Genomic DNA, 21,371 nt, shown 5'->3' on the forward strand with positions numbered 1-21,371 from the left:
GTCAAGTTTTACATTAAATAGCACTATTCTCTCTGTGTAACAAGGTTATGAAAAATTTTATGAAGTCCTGAAAAAGTTTTGGAAAAGTCATGGAAATTTTTTATCCAAATTGAGTATGAACCCTGTCTTTATCTATTCGAATTTTGAGAACATTTTACCCAGAAAAGTATCATAACGTGGAAAAGTAAATTACCAAATTATCATAACGTGGAACCATAACATGGGCGAGCAAACTATTATAGGAAATTGGCGAGAAATTCATCATCCATTATTTGTAAATATTCAGGCGAACCAAACGATCTTTTAATTTTCTACTACAGGCAAAGCCGTGCGGGCACCACTAGTAAGGGAATACATATGAATTTTATGATGCATATACTTTTTAGCTAATTTTACATCAAGATACTAAACTCTATAGTTTATTTGTTTTGACATTTGTTTAGTCTTTTTAATTTTTACTAGCTTGTGCCCAATATCAGTGCACCAATGCACAGTGAACATTTTTATGTTCACAAATCATTTCATAGATTACTGTTTAGAACAAAATTCGTTGAAATTAATCTCATACCGATGTAGCTTTATCAAAACGTCAACATTTATTTCTAGTGGAATAACCTCAAATAATAAATATTATGATCAACTTTCTTTGTATCTCTCTAGTGAAAGTAATTTCTTCAGTATATCTCGTGGCGTGGGTGTTTTCACCGATGATAGTAATGATTTTTTATCTGCTGTCATAGCCTCTCGCGAGCGCCCTGTTTGTCATTTAGGCTTAAATGCGTAACCTCATCTTTCACTAGGGGCACAATTTGGGATCCCCTTGGAGGTTGCCGTAATTCAATGGAAATCGCGCCAAGATAATATCAGTCTTTTCGAAAATTCTTCAATTATTAAGGGGTCACAGTACCTTTCAAATATTTTTTTTTAATTTAAAGAAATTTTATATTTTTTTGAAACCGTAGCATGCATACTTATTTCGTAATCAATAATTTATTTTCAAAATTTCAAAATATTGCCTTTTTTTAATTCAAAAAATTGAGGAAAATTTCAATTTTTAAAAATCCCTAAGGCTTTTTTATTTTTGTATAATTTAAAAAAAGTTTTTTGCTAAACGATCACTATAATCATCTCTAAAAATCTGTGCATTCATTTGCTTATGAGTTTATTAGAAAATTTTCTGTGATTAATTATGTAAAAAATCAAAGTTTTTTTTTTTTTTTTTTTTTAATTTGGTTGTTAAAGGTTTAACCTGCTCTAAACATTTGAGTAATTTATGAAATGCTTATCCAATGCACAGTTTTGTCAAATATGTTATCCCAATTGCAAAAAGTATTACTTTAAAGCTGTGTCTTTAATAGAAAAAAATCCTTTGGGATTCTAATGACATGAAAACACACACACACACACAAAAAAAAAAAAAAAACATCATTGAGAAAAAGCAATTTATAGTTTTTCTTTTGCATAAGGAACACATAGCATGGTCTAAAACCGCTCATAACTTTTTAAATATTTGAACTAAAGCAACGAAACTTTTCCTCTGTGTTCAGAACAGTTTTTAGTTTTGAAATAAGCTATAATTTTATTTATTTTTTTTTTTGATCGTTTCATCATTTTTGAGGTACTGTAACCCCTTAAGAAATTGTTTCTTTGAAGTCACGAATAACCCGCAGATAGCGAATGGGGGTTGGCAAGTGACAAGAGCAACGGATGGTACCCCCTAGTGTCGTTTTTGAAATTAATCTTACAAACGAATTGAAATTCATGTTTAGTTAGAAGTTATATTCAGTTTTCGTATTATGTTGTTAGAAATGAAAGAAAGCTTTTTAGTGCTTCCTTAAAATATGAAACATGAAGAATTTTTATCCTAAACCAAATTTTCTGGGAAATATGTTAAAAAGGACAGTAAATAATAATAGACAATAAAAGGGCAGTAATAATAAAAGACAACCCGCTCTGAACAATTTAAGGTAGACGTATGCTATGCATCCCCCATTATAGTTAGCACCTGTAGCCCTCTAACTTTTGAAATTTACTAGTTTAAATTCATACTAAAGCTTGACCACGAAAAGAAGGCGGATGACCTTGAAGCTAAACATCATTTGTATTATTCGTAATAGGTAGAATCTGCCAGAATGCACCAAATAGTAAGAGGCATGGTCTCGCTAATCCTATCTATTCCAAAATAATAAAAAAACAACCTATTACAAATGATAAAATTGATGTTTTTGCTTCAAGGTCATCCGCCTTCTTTTCGTGGTCAAGCTATATTTACTAAAAGCGTATTTTGATTCTGTTTCATTCATTATCACCATTTCATCATTCCAGTTTAGTGGACACATTTCTGTGTAGGATTTATTATGTTGAAATGATCGGAAATCTTAAAAGTATTCCGAGGTCTAGACATCTAGAGAAATTATCTAAAATTAATCGTCCAAAATCAAATCAGAAATGACACCTAAGATAAAGCCTCGTCCAATGTTTAAAAGTATTTTATGAAACTCAAAAATAGCATCTGATATCTATAAACTTCGTCAAAATTCGTTTTAAGTTATTGGGATGCCAAAAATAAATCTTTCCTTGACTGTAAAACGTTTGATTTTACAAGAAATGTCTTCTGTACGCAATACTAAATGAAAATGTTATCTAGAAAACTGTTACAAATAACATCTTCGTAAGATAGTAAGACATCGTCAAAAAAAAAAAAAAAAAAAAAAAAAAACCTTTGGGGGATAATAAAAGCCCCTAGCTCCCGTTACTAGTTCTCGTACTGAAATTTTTAATGAAAAGGGAGTTCTTCCAATGTTACCAAATGATAAAATATGTGTAATCTCATATGCCTGAATCTAATAAGAAGAGACAGGCATAATTAAAAATAAAAGCAATACTGCACTTTGTCTCCAAATTTGCCGACCTGTCAGACAAAATTTTCCGAGTAAGGAACTTTTTGGGAGGTCACAGTGACCTCCCATCGGAGCTCTCTAGATAAGAACTTTCGTATCCCTGTGATGAACGTTCTTTTTGTTTCTTGAAATTCCGCATGTTGCGAAATAAAAACGAAATAGTACAAACAAATATCCTAAGTTTTCTCTTTGGCCCATTTCGTGTAAAATTTGATTTTAGATGCTCCCATCAAATTCTTTTTGAAACAATTTTTTTCCTTTCTTTTTCTTTTCTTCTTTTCCTGTCTTTTTTTCTGTTTCCTATTCTTTTTTCTCTTTTGCTTTTCTTTTATTCCTTTTTTTTGTTTTTCTTTTCTTATTTTTTCATTTTTTCTTTATGTGTTTGTGTTTTGTGTGCAACACAATTTCAAAAAATCCCTAGACAAATGTCGCCAAACGCATGCTTATGCGCCAATTGCTGAATTCATGAAATGGATTCCTTCTGTGAGTAAAATAACGAGTCTCGTTTCTTGTCTTACAAGAAAATAAATCCTCTCAGAATTAAAAATTCTGGTAAGGATTTCTCGATCGGAAATTTCACAGGGGCCTCCATCTCCATTCTTTATTTCTGCGCATTTCCCTTTGATGCGCTTTATTGGATTTTCTTTCTTTATGGTTAAATGATGGCTGTTTCGAAGACAAAAGCCTCAAATAAGATATTAGTTGAGGCGTTTGTTTGAAAACTTCTTTGTTAGCATGTTAAAGTGTTTATTGCTATTATTTCCACTTCTGCTGGGGTTCAAATTTTAAATGTTTTATTAAACATTCCCGTGAAGCATTAGATCAAACACTTCAAATAAATGATTCTTTTATTTTTATTTTCAAGCATAGCTTGTGTTTGGGATGAATATTTCGTATTTGTTTAATGTAACAACAGAACATATTACATTAATGTGTACTGAAAAGCTTTTTCGTTTAGCTGTGACATGACGCTTTAAGTATAAAAATAAGTTATCTTTTGAACTGTTTTTTGCTGCAACGGATTGCATTGAAAATTTCCCCAATTTTTATTTTAGTTTGCATTGAAGTATCATAGACAGTGGCTCTACCGCCTTTTTTTAAAAAAAGGAATGTGCAACTGATTAATGACAGTCGACAGTCCTTATGTGATGTTTATATAATAACATGCGAGAGGGGGAAGGGGGAGTTTTTCTCTCCTCGCTCTTTGGGAGCTGTTTCTTCGATACAAAGACAATAAGCAATATATTCATGTTCGCAATGGATTTTTTTTTTAATCGAAAAAGCAACATGTCTTGAAAAGAAAAAAACTGACTTATAAAAGTTTGGAAAACGCAACCATCTTTTTTTTTTTTTTTTTTTGCTATTTTGTTTTTATAGGTAATTGCAATAACAAAATGCTTAATGAAAACAGTTTTCAGTTGATAATGCTATTAGTTTCCAATCAATGGGGAGCACCGCCCCGCCAGAAGCAAAAAATTGTTTTAAGGGGATCGGGCATGTAGCTGTAACCAAAATTTTTGAACGAAAGAAAAAAAAGAGGAAAAAAAAGTCAGATAGTAAGAATTAGATGTGTGCCATTCGGTTTTCAATGCGCGCACTAAGAACAGTGGTAGAGGAAAGATGGGCACACGTGAACATTTTTTTTTTTTCATTTCTTCATTTTTCCAAAAATATTACTAATTTCTTAAAACGAAAATGTTCCCATGATTTAATTTGTCTTTTCTTTGTGTCATGTAATTTTTATGACTTTTAAAAAATATCTTTCTTTTCTGTATGGTATTTTTAAAAACTCTGCAATTGTTCACGTGTGCCCTTTAAGGGGCGCGCGTTTGTGTATTTTTGTCGACCGTATTTTGTGTTTTTGTAATTTTGCAGTTTTATATTTCATTTCCTTGAATTCAAAATACAATTTCTATTGCGTACAATAGTTGTTTATGTACTTTGGCTTAATTTATTGGCTATTTTGTTTAATCGGTACTTTTATTAATTTTAACGGCCTACATCCTCTATTAGTCTGCATTAACGACACTCTACTCCACTTTAATTTTTAACTTAGCAGGGTGGCAAAAACTCTAAAATGGCAAAAAAGACTTTAATGCATTTTTTAAACCACCTATGTAGGATCAAAATTAAATCTACTGAATAACAACTTTTCAATTACCGAGAATTTTTTTTTTCAAAATCAAGTATCTCGATGTGAAACTCTTTAATGAGCTCTTACCCAGGACGCCCTCTTCCTTGCAGAATCACGAAATCATTTCGCATTAATATTGCCTCTCATGCAAACTAATAACGGGTTGAAACATTCAGGGAAAGCCATCAAATTGAAAATTCCCTTTCATTGGTTTCGCAGCACTTATTCCCGCGATCTTACACAAAAAGAAACTGCTGACGCTGCCAGCGTGGAAGAAAGAAACATCGCCTTTTACTCCTGTTTCGTGCACTTCACCCCTCTCTTAAAATCGGTCTTCAACCCCTTCTCCACCCCTTTCGCTTCTTTTGGTCGTCAGGTACTTTCGGGGTTTTATTTTTAGACGCTTACGGTTGCTTCCGGAAAAATAGTGTATTTTTGTAAAGAATGTTTGCCCGAATATTGCAAGGAAAATGGCTTCGTTTATTTTTCTTTACGTACTTTTCGCTGAGTTTCATCTTATGTTGCCGTTCGTTATGTTGTGTTTCTTTTGTGGTTTAGATGTCGAGGAAAACGAAAAATTGGTTTTGTAATGTTAAGCATTGAAATCTTTGTGTCTTCAATGTGGTAAAAATATTCGTTCAGCACAGTTCTTCATGAGTAGTAATTATGGAATAAAATAAAAAAAAAATTTCTTTGACTAAGGTCTCCTACAAACGTAGCGGTTAGTAAAATCAACTATTCGAAAAAGTTACCTTTCAATAAGTTGATTGCCACTTTTCATTGTCTGCACAGGAGGTAATTTAGTTAAATCAACTTTTCTTCTAATAAGTCGAATTTAAGTAGCAGCTCTATAACGCTGTTAAAACTGAACCCTCAACCAGGAGCGCCACAATGGAAGGTCACAGAAGGTCAATTTGTCCTCCCTAAAATTTCCGTATTCGGAAAATTTTGTATGACGATTTGGCGAAATTATCATCATTCGGCAGAATTTGGAGTTCCATTCGGCAAAATTGTTATCATTTGGCGAAATTTAGAGTACCATTCGGAAAATTTTGCAGTCCTATTCCGAAAAATTATCATCGGCAAAATTTGGACTTTTCGCCCTCCCAAAAATTCAAGTTAGGGACGCCCTTGCTCCCAACTAGTTTACTCGGTGTGTAGAGCAAACACTTGGCAATGTCCCGATGAGTTTAATCAACTATACTCTACTGCAAGCTTACTTGACAATGGAGAAATAAGCTGAGGCCAAGCGAAGGAAATAGTTTCGAGCGCATTGTCCGATATTCGGGTGAAATTACGATCTTCCCTTTAGAAATTGGATTAGTTAGTTAAACCCACTCATACGTAAACTTTTTTTTTGTCATCATTTCTGTCAATCGTTAAATATTTTCAATTTTACGAGCAAAGCAGCGCGGAGCATTACATCCATTTGAATCCAACGAGCTAAGTCATTATCAACTTAAGTTGCAAGCAAGTATAAAAAGTTGGTTGAACTTATTGGGATTAGAATGGTTGAGGCACATGTAACTGGTGTGCCTGATGAGTTGACTGTCGTGTGAAGGATGTCGGGCGATTCCTTCATTTTTCTACCGGGTTACGACTGATCGTTCGAAAGTTGTCACTAAGTTGCCTCGTGCGTTGCGACGCGCAGTGACAGTTGCGAGGCCTAAAGTGCATCTGTCTCAGAAGCTTGGAACATCAAGAACTAGTGATTTTCCTTGCTCTAAATTGTATCCGAAAGTAAGGCAAGGGGGGGGGGGGATTTTTCCGGGGCTAACCCGAAGTTCCGGCGTTGATAACCCGAGGTTTGAAACAGTTGAAATGCAGGGTATTCCAAAAATATCGATTCACATCCACGAAAACACTGATGTATTGATCTCTTTCATAAGTGTTCGAAGAAATATTCTCCGTTGAAGAAAGAGTAGCCATTGTTTCTTGGAAACTGTGGTAAAGACTATTAAGAAGTGCAAGAGATGCACCAGAGAGAGAGAGCGAGAAGACAAAAAACACCCAGCAACCTAATAAATCCACTTGATTCCTTGAATGAAGCCTCTTAGCTTCTTTGCTTAAGGTACATCAAATCCATTGTACGCAGTGTTAAAACCACCAATCTTCATCAGTTGCGTGTAAGATTTGCAATTTCTAGAGTAAGGCCACTATATAAGGGGAGCTGACATATCTGACATTTTGGTTATACTACCAAAATTACTGGGGCACAAAATTAGTTTTTATAAAAAAGCCTCGTTGCAGAAAACTGGTGCTCAGCTTTAGCTGATTGATGTTTGATTATTTTTTTCTGTAAATAAAAAAATATTTAATTAATACAAGTTATAAAACAAATTTGGTGTGGAAATGACGTTCATTAGCAATAACATTTTCCCAATCATTTTTGTTGAATTTGTGAATTAACTTATCTTTCTAGATGGACCTTAAGTGACATTTTACTCAACTGAACATCAATTGTTTTACGACATAGCAACCAGCAAATGTTATAACGTATTTATGAATACTGGAAACAGAGTTGGATCCAAAGCTGTCTTGGAACCAAAATGTCGGATAAGTCGGCTTGTCTTCTTATAGGGGTTCTATTCTAGAGCATCATAGCTTCTCTACTATGAAGGATATGTTCCATTCCATGTGGAATGCTGGTTTCTGTGCGCTGACATGCAGAGTTAAATGTTGAACTTTATTGAATTTCTGTGTATTCACGTATTTTTTTTCCTTCCTTAAACAAGCAGAACACTAAAATAAATCTTTTTTTTTTTTTGGAACACCTTGTATTGAATTATTTGTTGCATTTAATATTTTCTTGAACTATGCTTTAGTGAAGAATAATTCTTGCATTTGATGACTCTTACTTGATTATACATCACATTGATAATCAAGTGATTATCATTATCAATGTGATTGAATTGACAATAATTGAATCACATTGGGCTTTGATATTGTGACCCAATGTGAATTCAATGGCGGAATTATTATCAATTCCAGTGTTGGGTCTAGAATTGATTTAATCTTTCAATCACATGATTTTTTTGCATTTCAAGTCATACAGTCAATCATTTAGCGAGTTCTTTGTAACGCATTGTCTTTATTCACCCAAAGAGATATACAATTGCAATGCTGTAGTTAAGGGAGGGGGAATATGCCCGCCCCCAAATATTTCGTTTATTAGGTTGAAAATAATGCAAATTTACTGTAAATATGTTTAAAATAAGCTTTTAAAAAATGTCTAGTTTTTGAATTAAATCTTTTAACTTAATTCCAACAAACTTTTTTTGACCCGACAAACCCCGTTGGCCATAATACTTACCCTATAAAAAGGTGCGTTCCCCAAAATATTTTTCAAACTGCAACAGCACTGGAGATGCTCATGGACCAAAGATTAATCAAATTTTTTACTTTGTTTTCAAAGTAATTTACGTTGAAAAAAAATTGAATTTGAAATCATGTAGAATTCGTAACTGGTATCAAAATGACGATTTTTTTTTTCCTTGCAGGATGTCAGGTCTACATCAGGCTGCCCTCATGTGCAGCGTGCCAATCATTCAACTTCTGCTGGATGCGGGCGCCCATGTAGACATCAAGGACAACAAAGGTATGCGTATTCAAATTTATTTCCTAAATACTGCGACGTAATAGTTTAAATGGTACCCTACACTGTTAAAACTACAGGTTGCGTTTGGCACCTTTCAGGGGGGAAACGCTTGTTCACCAGCGACACCCAATACGGAGCCGAAATCGCACCTTTTACAAGAGTGAAAAAATAGGCACCTTTTAAAAGACAGACAGCGGGGGTGAAAAGAAGGAACCTTCGGAGAGATAAATGGCACCCTTACTGATTTCTACAGTAGATCCTTTTCCCCCCTCCCCCGTATTGTGTGCGTTTTTTGAATATTATTGTGTTTATTGTTTGGGTTTATGATATACAATGTCTTGGTACGTTTTTCACATTGAATTGATTTTGGATTAAAACTTGTCATTTAAGGCTTTTGATCACATTTCAGACTTTCCAACATAATTTAGAAGAGTTCATGACTTCAATTCCTCTATTCGAGTTGTAACCCTTGGATTGTTCAGTAGTTTTAAATAATATTGACATTTACTACAGCATGGTACCAAAAATTAAGAGCGTAGGCATTTATGGATAATTTACAGGCACAGCCAAAAATATTCAGTTATATTACAATCACGGAAAAATCAAATCGTTTCATAAATTGCAGGCGTTTCATAAACGTTCAAAATATTTTAATCAAGAGTAACATATAGATACGTATATATGGTTCGACATTTGAATATCATATTTAAACGTAAGTAATCTAAAAAAAGCACTTTTTTTTTCTTTTTTAAATAGGAACTTATTTGACATTAAAAATAAAAAAAATTTAGCATCCTACATAATTTGCATTGGAAGCAGAAATTAGAAAGAAAAAAATAATAAACGCGTCTAGACACTGCATTCTTTTTTTGAAATAACACCAACGAAATATTTTCACGTAATGAGTCATGGCATAAAACAGAGAGATTTCTTTTCAAAGCGTTTTTTTTTCTTCCTTTGCTACGTCTACGCAGCTATTTTATTGAGAAGATCTAGACTTTTAAAATATCTGCTGTAGCAGTTAGTTAAATCATTGCATTTTCATCCCGGTTACTTATTAATTATCTCGTATTGCTAACAATAAACACTTTTGGGGAAAATCCGTGAGGCCGCTGACGCGACAAACAAGTAACACCATATATTATTACACATGATAGAAAAATCCATACATCACCATGTTAAAACGGTTAACTATAAACAATAAGAAATACTCAGTTTACTTTGTTGAAACACAACTTTGAAAACACTAAAAACCTGTTGGAAAGCCTTAAATGTTACACCATGATTAAAAGCCTGTACTTACGCAAGTTTTTGAAGGTTTGTCACAGAAATGTTGAATTTTAATCCAGTTTCGTTGTCTATTCAATGTAAAAATTTAATGTACCAACAACTTTGTTGCAGCATCGTCGTCCGTCATTAAAGTGGATAAACTGAACTTATATCGGAACGCACAGCGCATGTGCGAGCGGGCCACCTTTTCGAAGGGAAAAGATTCAGCTATTGGCTACTGCGTGGGCTGATGGCCTTTCATTACCTTCTTTCATCCACTGAGGTGCTAAAAGATATCCGAACAATATTTCCTATCCTCCATGTCTCCAAGTGGTTCCGTCTTTGCACCCTAAGGCGGAAATTCGCTCCTATATGGCACCTCTGGTTATAACAGTGTATAGCAGCACCCATTATGGACACCATTCTTGATTTTAAGCTCACTTGTTGCAGGTGTGACGTTTTTACGAGTATTTTTGCCTTTTGATCCGGGAATTTTAAACTTAGGCTCTTAATGTAGTCCTGCCCATGTTCAATTCGAACATAACATTTTTGGGAAGACGGAAATTTTCAATTTGGCGAATGGAACTGCAAGTTTTTGCGAATGATGACAGTTTTGCCGGATGGTGATCATTTTTCCGAATAGAGCTCCAAATTTTGCCAAATCGTCTGACAAAATTTACCGAAGATGTACATTTTAGGAGGTCATGGTGACCTCCCATCGAGCCAACCCTGGTCCTGCGCTTCGCAACAAACTGGGCGATGTAAATGTTTAAAATATTTTCTGCTTATTCTCAGAGGCACGTTCATTTTCTATATTTTGTTCCTTCTACGCGTTCCATTTAGTTTTTGTTGACACAAACAAAACCTCAACTTTCTTTGAAGTTCAAATAACAGTTATTTATCAGAAATAAATAATACTTTTGTGCAGAAAAGTAAAATTTAACTTTAAAAAAAGGTTTTATTGCACAAAACTTGTAGTTAACTGCTGACACGTGTTTCAGCGTTAGAAAAAACTCCGTTTTCAATGCAAAAGAAGGGAGCTTGTGGATGAAAAGACATCCGACAAGGCGTTCCTTGCAACGCTGAAACACATGGCTGCAGTTAACTTGCAAGTTTTGTGCAATAAAACGGTTTTGTTTTTAATTTTTACTTTTATCTGTATTTACCAATAATATTACTATTATTAAAGTAGTAATATTATATGTATATTACTACTTTTTACCTCTCCAGTCGAGGCAATGAGACTCAATATCTGATTATTAACTTCGACTCGATAACAACAACAACAATATCTTATAGCTGCAGGAAAATGTATGAGAATTAAGAGAGAGTAGGAACCTAAAAATTCATAAAAAGTAGAAGCAATACTTGTAACTTGCATCTATGAGTGCATGCACTATTTTGTATGAATTATGAAAATATAGATTTTAATAGGCGTGGAAAGAAGTCATGTCGTATCCACTTCCGTTTTTTTCCTTCAAAAAATTATGTTCTGTTAGAACATATTTATGTTTAAATGATAAATTCTTTATTACGGTGGATAGGAATACAGATAGGCCTGTGCTTGATTTAGGGTGAGCAAGACGAGACCTTTGTCCACGCTGCAGTTGTTGGGGGAAGAAGCAAATTCACCCTATTCCTGTAGTGTGTGTGTGTGTGTGTGTTTTTTTTAATTATTATTATTATTATTATTATTATTATTATTATTATTATTGGGTGAGTGCAAAAGTTCGTGCGGAGTCTGTGAAAGAAAGTCATACAGTGATTAGGCAAGAAAAACTCTTTATTCAATCAATGATATATTCTCCATCGTTCTCTATAATCTTCTTCCAACGTTCTGGCAGCATACGGATGCCCCGATCATAAAAACTGCGTGGTTTAGATTCGAAGAACGAAGACACGACGTTTTGTAAGGCATTCAAAGAGTCAATTTTTTTTTCATTAAAATGATTTTGCAATGACCAGAATAAGTGATAATTCGATGGTGTGATATCAGGAGAATACGGTGGATGAGTTAGGACATCCTATTTCAGGCTGTTCAGTTTGCGTAGCGTCTGTCTTGAAACGTGTGGTCTAGCGTTATCTTCATGAAAGACTATGCCTTTGCGATTTGACTAACTCGGACGTTTCTGTTTTATTTCTCGGTTCAGATTAGTTGATTGACGACAGTACTGTCCGTTCTCGTAAGCAAAGACTACCACTGAGGACCGATTCCATTTCAAAAAGGGGCGATAGGTTGAGGATGGGCACTTTCCGCTCGCACTTGCTATCTCCGCTACATTATGGAAGAACTGCTGAACACGTTCCTTTTGCACCTTTTACTTCCGGGGTTCCCTACCCTATTTTGATAAAATCAGAGCAGACCTGACGCATGCGCAAATCGGCGCAAGGTCTCGGCTAAGGAAAACAAACAGTACTTGTTTGAATCAATCGTTTGGCCGGCGGGGAGAAACTCAAAATAAATTATACCCTTGCAATCCCACCAAACACAGAGCACCACCTTCATCGGGTGCAAACCGGCCTTTGCCATTGCGTCACCATGTTCACCTGCCTGTTTCCATGTGCGTTTGCGCTGAACGTTGTTGTACAGGACCCATTTTTCATCGCCCGTCACTAATCGATCCAAAAACGGCTCATTTTTGAGCCGCCCGAGTAAAGATACGGCAGCAGAAATTCGCTAGATTTTGTTGCTCTCGGTCAACAAATGGGGCACCCATATATCGAGCTTTAAATCGAGTCTGATTTTTTTTAAACGCCGAAAAGCGATTGATCGGTCAACGTTTAGTGCTGTTACAACTTCCTCTGTTGAAATTCACGGAGAAGAACGCAAAACGTCGTCATCAATGCCGGAGGGTCGACCTGAGTGTGGCTTGTCTTCCAGCTTTAAGTCTCCGCAACGAAATTTTGCAAACCATTTTTCCACAGTTCGTTTAGCTGGTGCTTGATCTTGATAAACGTCTTGAATGTTTTTTACGGCTGCTGTAAGGTTTATTCCCTTCCGAAACTCGTAAAGCATAACATGCAGTAAATGCAATTTATCAACACTCATTTTAAAAGTAATCTTTCTCGAAGCAGTTTGTATCTGCACAAATTATTTTGATTGGAATGAAAGCTACACACGTCACCTTTCCAACGATCTGACTTACGTTGATAGTGGTATTAATGACAACACGTTACGCCCGTTCTAACGCCATCTATTGCAACTCCGCACGAACTTTTGCACTCACCCAATATATAGTGAAACTCAATATAAAAACTTGAAAGAAGATGGATAAGGGATACTGTTTCAAGATTAACCGGAAAAATCGAAAATCCGCCGATGACAGGAAAAAAATGAGATTTTAGCAAAAGATTGTAGACAGTTTATAACAATGATAGTATATCAAATTCAGTGATATTGTGCTCATAGATATGTTTTTCAGTGCTAATTACAACGGGAATTTAGATTATATAATCTAACAAATGTGCTCATAGGGAGGGAGAGAGAGTTGTTTAACGGAAACGTTCTTTCTTGCATTCTAGCTGAAAGCTGATACCATTTAAAGCTCATACCAACTGCTTCTTTTTAGAACATATATTAATTCTTCTCCATTAGTGGAAGATGAAATCCGTAATTTGGATTTCGTAATGATTAATATAATTACTTATGCAAGATGAGTGATTGAACTGTTTTTCCCTCCAAAATATTCTTTTAGCTACTAATATCAGACGTACAAGTTTATGCATCATCTTTCAATAAGTGCGATTCGTCAAAAAACTTTTGCTTTTTTTATTCCACAAAATTTCTATTTGCATTAATTTCCTTAATATTTCATTTCTTTGCAAATTACACAGCTCTGCGTTGGGATTATGTTTCGGCTGAGATCCAGGATTTATTGATTAATGAGTTTTGCGTAGTTTGTTATTATCTTCTTCGTACAGAACCCTCGATTAACTAATTTCTGACGCGTAGCCAATTTTTCCAATTGATTTTCGAGAGTAATTTTGAAACACTTGATAGTTCTCTGATTAGTTATATGATAGTTTGAGTTGCTGGCACAGTGGTGCCCAACCTTTTTTTTTTTTTATTCGAGGACCGTACCTCATATTAAGATGAATCTCGCGGCCCAGATCACGTATAAATTTGAATCTTTTTTACAGAGAACGCATGGGGGAAAACGCGGAAAAGGAAAGAGAATTACATAGCAAAGGGCTATTGTTTGCTATGCCACATGCTTATTTTATTTATATAAAATTTCCATTTGTTTTTAGAAACTAATTTCTAACTATTTTGCTTCAAATTTGCCACAATTATTCGCAATACCGGATACACCATATCTGTTGTTTTGGAAGGTTTCAAAATATATTTTTTTGTTTCGTAATAATGAACAACTCGACGGGTCTGGCTTCGTGGGCCAGCCGTATGTTGCCACCACCGCTATAGGGCAATAAGATACCTTTTAGATACTATCGCGAACTAATTATTTTTTTGTGATGATACTGTGAGTTCATGATAATTTAAGATGCTATTACGAGTTCTTGATATTTTAAAATGTTATCACTATCTTGTGCTAGATCAGTGGTTGCTCAGCTCCTGTTCTGTATTTAAAAAAAAAAAAAAGAAAAGAAAAGAAAAGAAAAAAAGGAGATCTCCTCAGGGCCCCATTCAACCGGTGAAAACACGTGTAGTGGTTAGCACGATAGACCCTGGAGTTGAATATAATGTGACACATGCAAAAATCCGTTTTTTTTTTTTTTTTTTTTTTTTTTGAGCAATCACGATTGCTTATTGCTTTTATTTGACTGTCTTTGGCGTTGTGGTTCCTTTTTCAGCTTGGACCAGGTCTGCAGCACCACCGTCCACCGGCGGCGGCGCGGCTGGTCCTGAGCACTGTCCCCCGAAATCCACTTTTGCTGGGCGGTGGCGTCCATGTCCCACACACACGAACGCCTACACACACACACACACACGAACGCCTACACACACACGAACGCCTACACACACACGAACGCCTACACACACACGAACGCCTACACACACACACACGAACGCCTACACACACACACGAACGCCTACACACACACACATGGACGCCTACACACACACACGAACGCCTACACACACACACACACACACGAACATTTACACACACACACACGGACGCCTACACACACACACGAACGCCTACACACACACACACATACGAACGCCTACACACACACACACACACACACGAACGCCTACACACACACACGAACGCCTACACACACACATACGAACGCCTACACACACACACGAACGCCTACACACACACGCACGTACACAACACTCACTCACACACATGCATACATACACTAACGCACCCACACACGTGCGCCTACACAAACACACACGCTCGTGATTGCGAAAAACATAATTTGAATTCAAGATGCCAAAAATTCAAATAAATTTTTTTTTTTTTTTTGAGCGATTACGATTGCTTATGGCTTTTATTTGAGCGTCCTTGATATCCGGTTCCTTTTTCAGAATGGACCAGGGGCCTCTGCAGCACCGCCGTCCACCGGAGGACGGAGCTGTTCCTCTGGTCCTAGCCTCCACTAGCAGCCCCATCCACCGGAATCCCCTCCTCCTAAGCGGTGGCATACACACACTCCTACATACACACACGTCTACACACAAACAAGTCCTTACACACATACACACACGTAACCGCCCAGGAGGAGGGGCAGGCTTGGGAGGACATGAGCTGTTTGTTTCTAGATACAATAGCCTCCAATGAGTAGGGTCCTGTTGCAACTCGTGATTGCGAAAAACATAATTCGAATTCAAAGTGTCAGAACCCAAATTAGATACACACACACACACATATATATATATATATCAGTACGATAGCGAATTGAGGTTTGGTACACAAAATTAAATTTTCTGATTAATTTCAAAGCTCAACTATTAACATCTTACCAAGTGATTATGAAAGTTCAGTGTTGCTCCCAGAAGAATACTCTTTAAGAACTGTTGAACTATTTCCAGATGATTGACCTGGATTTAGATTTTCTGAAACTTGGAGCTTCTTAAAGAAAAAAATTAAAAATATCTGCGACCTAGCGTATTAGTAATATCATGTATTGGTTGCAGCAGTTGTTGCGGGCAAAAGTTTACAACTAATCAGGGAAAAGTCATAAGTTATTTGGTTCATTAAAAAATAAATAAATGAATGAATTAAAATAAAAAATAAAAAAACGAGTATGGAAATTAATGAAATTTAATGACTCTTACACATTTTTATTTATAGATTAAAAAAAAACAATCCGCTTGTGAACTTCAGTGTAGTAAAAGAGGTTAATTGCATTCAATAATATTAATCTTGTCAATCTGTCATTTGTTAGTTTTTATTCAAACAAAAATAGCCTTATTAAAGCACATTTATAGACTATATTTTTGGGGACTCAACTTCTCTCAATTATTCTTTTAGGAATGCGTCCTTTGCACTATGCAGCTTGGCAAGGTAAACCGGAACCTGTCGCACTGTTGCTACAGTACAACGCGTCTGTCAACGAACAAGCCAATAAAGGAGAAACGCCATTGCATCTGGCCTGTCAACACGGGCATGTGCTAGTGGTAAGTATTTGTCAGATTTAAAAAATCCAATATCTGTATTCAAATTGGTAATATAGTAGATTTTTTTAAATACATCGTCAGGATTTTTAACATCACTAACTCTTTAAAAGGAATATTCTGTCTCAGGAGCACAGCGAGTTGAGGGGTTTCGAAGTGCCCCTCCCCCAATATGTCTTCCTAATCCATACTGTCAGTCTTAACTTTAGTACTTTCTTTTTTCGCCGGCTTAGGCGATAAAACCACCAAAAAATGATACAATTGAGTTAAAATTAAAATTTCAAATCACAAATATCAATGTTCTAATTCAGCGTGGTCTATTAGTCAAATCCATACAAATTCATCACACATCATTATTGTTGCTGTTGCGATTTATCACAGTTGATACAAATTAAGGCCCCTATATATACGAGCCGACGCATCAGCTTAAGATTAGCCTTTTTGGATCGGATTGCGTGTTTGAGTGGTTGTCTTTCTGGCGAGTTATCGCGTTTGGTGATTGTTCACTGTGAGCAATTATTAGCGGAACGTGAATCGTTTATTAAATAAAATATTATTTTCGGCAAATTTGGCGAAATCCGAAACTTTGCTGTGGTAACCCTAATAGTGCAACAATGAAAAATCCGATCCAAAATGGCTGAACTTAAGCTGATGCGTCGTTTCAACAGCATGTTTCAACATAATCCTTATGTTATGAATTGCTAAAACTAATTAATAAACATGTTAAGGTTATGACTGTGGTGAATTTAAATCAACATACATATTATGGCAAATGAATGTGAGATAAATTTGTTCACCACCAAACCGATGCATTTCGGATTTATTCAGTAAAAGATCAATTGACGTGCCCAATGCTCCACGATGCTAAAAAAAAAGTTAGTACATCAAAAATGTCCTTCTCGAAAGGCAAATTCATTAATGTATCTTCCGGATATAATTTTAAACTTAACGTCTTCAAACACTGAAATGGTTGTTAATGAATCCATTAGCGAAATGAGGGTTTAATTTAGAAACATACCTTCAAGGGAATCAATAAGTTGAGATGAACTATTTTTGTCCAGTACCTTTAAAAGCTAATGTTGCGTTTTACTAAGCATGCAGGAAAGTGATAAGTGTTCTCCTCTGAAAAGTATTGCTTAAGTTTTGCTGCCGTGTCTAAAAAGCTATTAAGTTTCTTGTTAGTCCTGAAATTTCTACCACCTGAGATCTTTTAAATTTGTTTTGGGCTTCCATTTTCAGATGTTGCGACGAAATAAAATTATATTCATTTTAATAATCTATTTCCCAGAAGTTTGTGGCAATTGTATTATTACATTGTTGTGTATATTAATTATTGTGTAAATTGTGTGTACTATGATTTCAGGCTTAGTAGGCTAAAAATGTAGAGTCTTAAGCAAAGAAGAGGCGGAGGGGACATGATTCAGTTGTTTAAATTTATTAAAATGAAAGATGTTACGGGGCTGAAGTTTAGCACTGAAAACAGGACAAGGGGTCAGTGTTTTAAACTATTTAAATCTCAGGCTAACATGGATATTAGGAAAAATTATTATTATAGCAGGGTAGTGGAACCTTGGAACAGCTTACCGGAAGAGGTGGTAATGAGTACGGGAGTAGATAGTTTTAAGAGGGCCATTGACCTTCACTGGGGATTGTAAATTGACTAAGACCAGTCTAGCTGGGCCCAGAGCCTGTTGCTGGTCGTCTCTTTTGTATTTGTATTATATTTTGTACCCAAATCGTGGACGTTTTAAAGAAATGACATTGATGATTAGTAATTTTTGTCTTCAATGTGTCTTAAGTCGAGTTTGTGCAAATCGTTTCTTTTGTGCCCCCCCCTTTTTTTTTTGATGTGTGATCTATGATTGTTTTCATTTGAAACAGTGAGAAGCTAAGGGGTGTAAGTAGACATTTTAAGGTTTCGAGTAAAACGACTATAAAGATAACGTTCTATAGGTTGGCTTTCATTGTTTTTTTTTCCCCCTAAATCATGCTATACAGCAGCACCTACCACGGTTACATTACCATCTCTTGCTCCAAGACAGAGGAGGTGTTCACCTACCATTTGTACTGGTTTCTACAAATTTTTAATTTTGCCGCTTACATCCCTTTGCTTCTCACTGCCTCATTTGTAATTTGACTTTGCTTAAGGACCTTTATGTGATGTTAGTTCTGCTTAAATAATTCTCTTTTTCCTTCTTTTTTTACAGACGAGTTTATTGTTGAAGTACCATTCTAACATTCTCGTGAGAAATATCAATCACAAATCGCCTCTTGACTTAGCTTGTGAATTTGGTCGCTATCAGGTAAGATAGAACTATTATTGGCTGTCTGACTATAATGTGTCACGAGAAGTGGTTGTTTTGCATATATATAAGTAATATCAGAGGTAAAAAAAAACAACGTGGCGTTGGCGATATCGTTCGTTGTCTGCTTGGAGCGAGAACATTGGAAATGACAATGCTTTTCAATAATTTTCATGTCTGCAGTAACTTTTGAAGAACTGCAATAAAATTTTAAATGAAAAAGAAAAGTCTCTGCGAAATAGCCCTTTGTTCGAAAAAACCTTTGGTCTAAATTCGATTTCTAGATGCGGTGGTACATTAATCACTCAATAAACTTCAATTTCAAACTTCTATTTACACTGGAGAATAACCAAAAAAAAAAAAAAAAAACACTTTCTAGACAGAGCGAATGACTCCCTTATACGGAGCTTGTGCTCGTGTTCAAAGTGGTTAAGTTCCAAATGCGACTAATTAAAAATATACGGCTCTCCAGCCGCGCTTGCAGAATAAGCTGAAAGGAGTATGAAACTGATGTTTCTGTACAGTACACACTTGTCAGCACGAACAGAGTCGTCAATTAGCGAATAATCATAAATGCGTCAAATTTTTATAATGAAATAGCAACCTCTATGTTTACTTCCTCTTCTCGTGAAACATGGTGTAGTTTATTTCTGTTATTGAAATCCCTATGGAAAGATAACTGCAACTGCACTTTTTGTTCATGTAGGTAGTGGAGCTGTTGCTACAACAGCAAGTGAATGGTCGTTGCCGGTCTCTGCTTTCAGAGAATCCTCAGGACACAGCGGATAACGATCGAACCACTTGCCTTCACCTTGCTGCTCGAAATGGCCATGTAGACGTCATCAGGTAAGAATATCTATAGAATAGTGATAAGAAAATTTATTCTATGCTTTTCAGGGGGCGTTTACAAAGGAAACGTAATGAGTGAACATGTAGGAGGTAGCCGAAAATTCGGAAGAAAAAAAAACCCATTAATATTGGAACTTTAAAAATTGAGCAATACTATTTCTAGGTGGTATTGAGCTAAGATCATCAAATTGTTGTTGCGTTTCAAAGGCTTGTTTTGCTGACCCTTAAAGCAAATTTCAATGCGGATGCAATGCTTAAAAACAAAGCGTATGAAATTAATTGCTTCATCACCAAATTATTTTTATCGTGTTACCATCTGCAAAGTTTTATCATTTTTCACAAACTTTTTATTATTGATCTATTTTTTAGTTTCTTGATACAGTCCGGGAACTTCCTTCGTCATTGGCAATTGATTGGACATAGTACAATGTACATCATCTCCTAATTTAATACATTCGGAAATGTACCGAGTTTTTTCAACGTTTTGAGCTGAATGAACATAAAAATTCGAAATAAAAAGAAAAATCAACTTATCAGTGGCGGAAATATGATGTGTAGAATATATTTTTATTTGGCCTACATACTTATACTCGGAGTAGGACAGTCGAAACGTACATGCATACCAACTACGGAACTCATTACTCATTTATCGTTGGATGTATTAATTATCTATAAGCAAAGCAATAATCGCCATCTTTTCATCCATCCCAACCAATTTCATCCTATTAATTCTTCGTCAAGACTGCGTATTTTCTTAAGCAGAAAGAGTAAAGCGGGAAAAATTTATAATTAAGAACCTCTTCCTCCCGTTTACTAATGAATATGGATGAGACAATTAAGTACCAATTATTCCTGCTGGAAGTTTCTGCCGTTACTTTGGCCATTTTGATAAGGCCTCTTGGGAAAATTCACTCTTTGCTGTTCGGCAAACGATAGTAAGGCTCCCGAAGTGGTTTGGTGAATGTGGTGTAAAGGTTTTTCTGCCCTGTTTGGTTACCTAGATGTCGAGGTCTAGGAAGGAATAAATAATCGCTTTGTCCTTTAATTAACGCTTCCTCCTGTGAGTGCTATAAATGTTTGCTGTGGAAGGAGATAATGTTTAGAAAGTTATTTCATGTGCATAGAAAAGATCTGCATAGTTGAAGAATGTATTGCATACATTCTTCAAGTGTTGCAGAAGGCTGTGGAAGTGCAGATCAATTGATCTGGTATCATTAAATAAGAATTTAAAAAATATAGATTGTTTTATCAAAAAAACAAAAAAAGGGATAAGTCCCTAGAAATAAATTATACATACTTTTAAGTATTTTATTTTTAAATAACCATTCATTTTAAATGCAAATTATTTTACTGATTGGCAACATTATTGTGCTCGAAATGACACCTCATTTTAATTTGTATTTTCTGTACGTAGTGACTCTTTCAGTAACTTTTAACTTGTAGCTTGGCAAAGATTTTTTTTTTTTTTTTTTTGCCACAATCAAGGAATTTTTGTTTTTTAGCAATATTTTTCAACTTATTCATTTTTGAAGAAGATATCATAGCTGGGCCTACATGATATGAACAAGTGTAAGAGAAAAATTTTGAAATCCCCATCACTCAGAAATCTGGAATTGCAGATGGATTAATCCAGTGGCATCGCTACGGGGGAGGGGCAGAGCGGTCCGCCCCGGGTGTCAACAGTTTGAGGGGGGTGACACCGAAAGTGAAATTGAAATTTTTT

General features: G+C 35.5%; 1 protein-coding gene across 1 annotated transcript in view; it reads left to right on the top strand.

Annotated features, from left to right (window-relative positions):
- LOC129226142 (caskin-2-like) overlaps positions 1-21,371 on the top strand; it is a 494,018-nt gene that overhangs the window by 209,394 nt on the left and 263,253 nt on the right. Inside the window, exons 3-6 of the mRNA XM_054860742.1 lie at positions 8,535-8,632; positions 16,354-16,499; positions 18,704-18,799; positions 19,506-19,645. Of these exons, the coding sequence (XP_054716717.1) occupies positions 8,535-8,632; positions 16,354-16,499; positions 18,704-18,799; positions 19,506-19,645 (480 nt within the window). The remainder of the gene's footprint in view (positions 1-8,534; positions 8,633-16,353; positions 16,500-18,703; positions 18,800-19,505; positions 19,646-21,371) is intronic.

This window comes from Uloborus diversus, chromosome 7, assembly GCF_026930045.1.
Source record: "Uloborus diversus isolate 005 chromosome 7, Udiv.v.3.1, whole genome shotgun sequence".
Taxonomy (NCBI): domain Eukaryota; kingdom Metazoa; phylum Arthropoda; class Arachnida; order Araneae; family Uloboridae; genus Uloborus; species Uloborus diversus.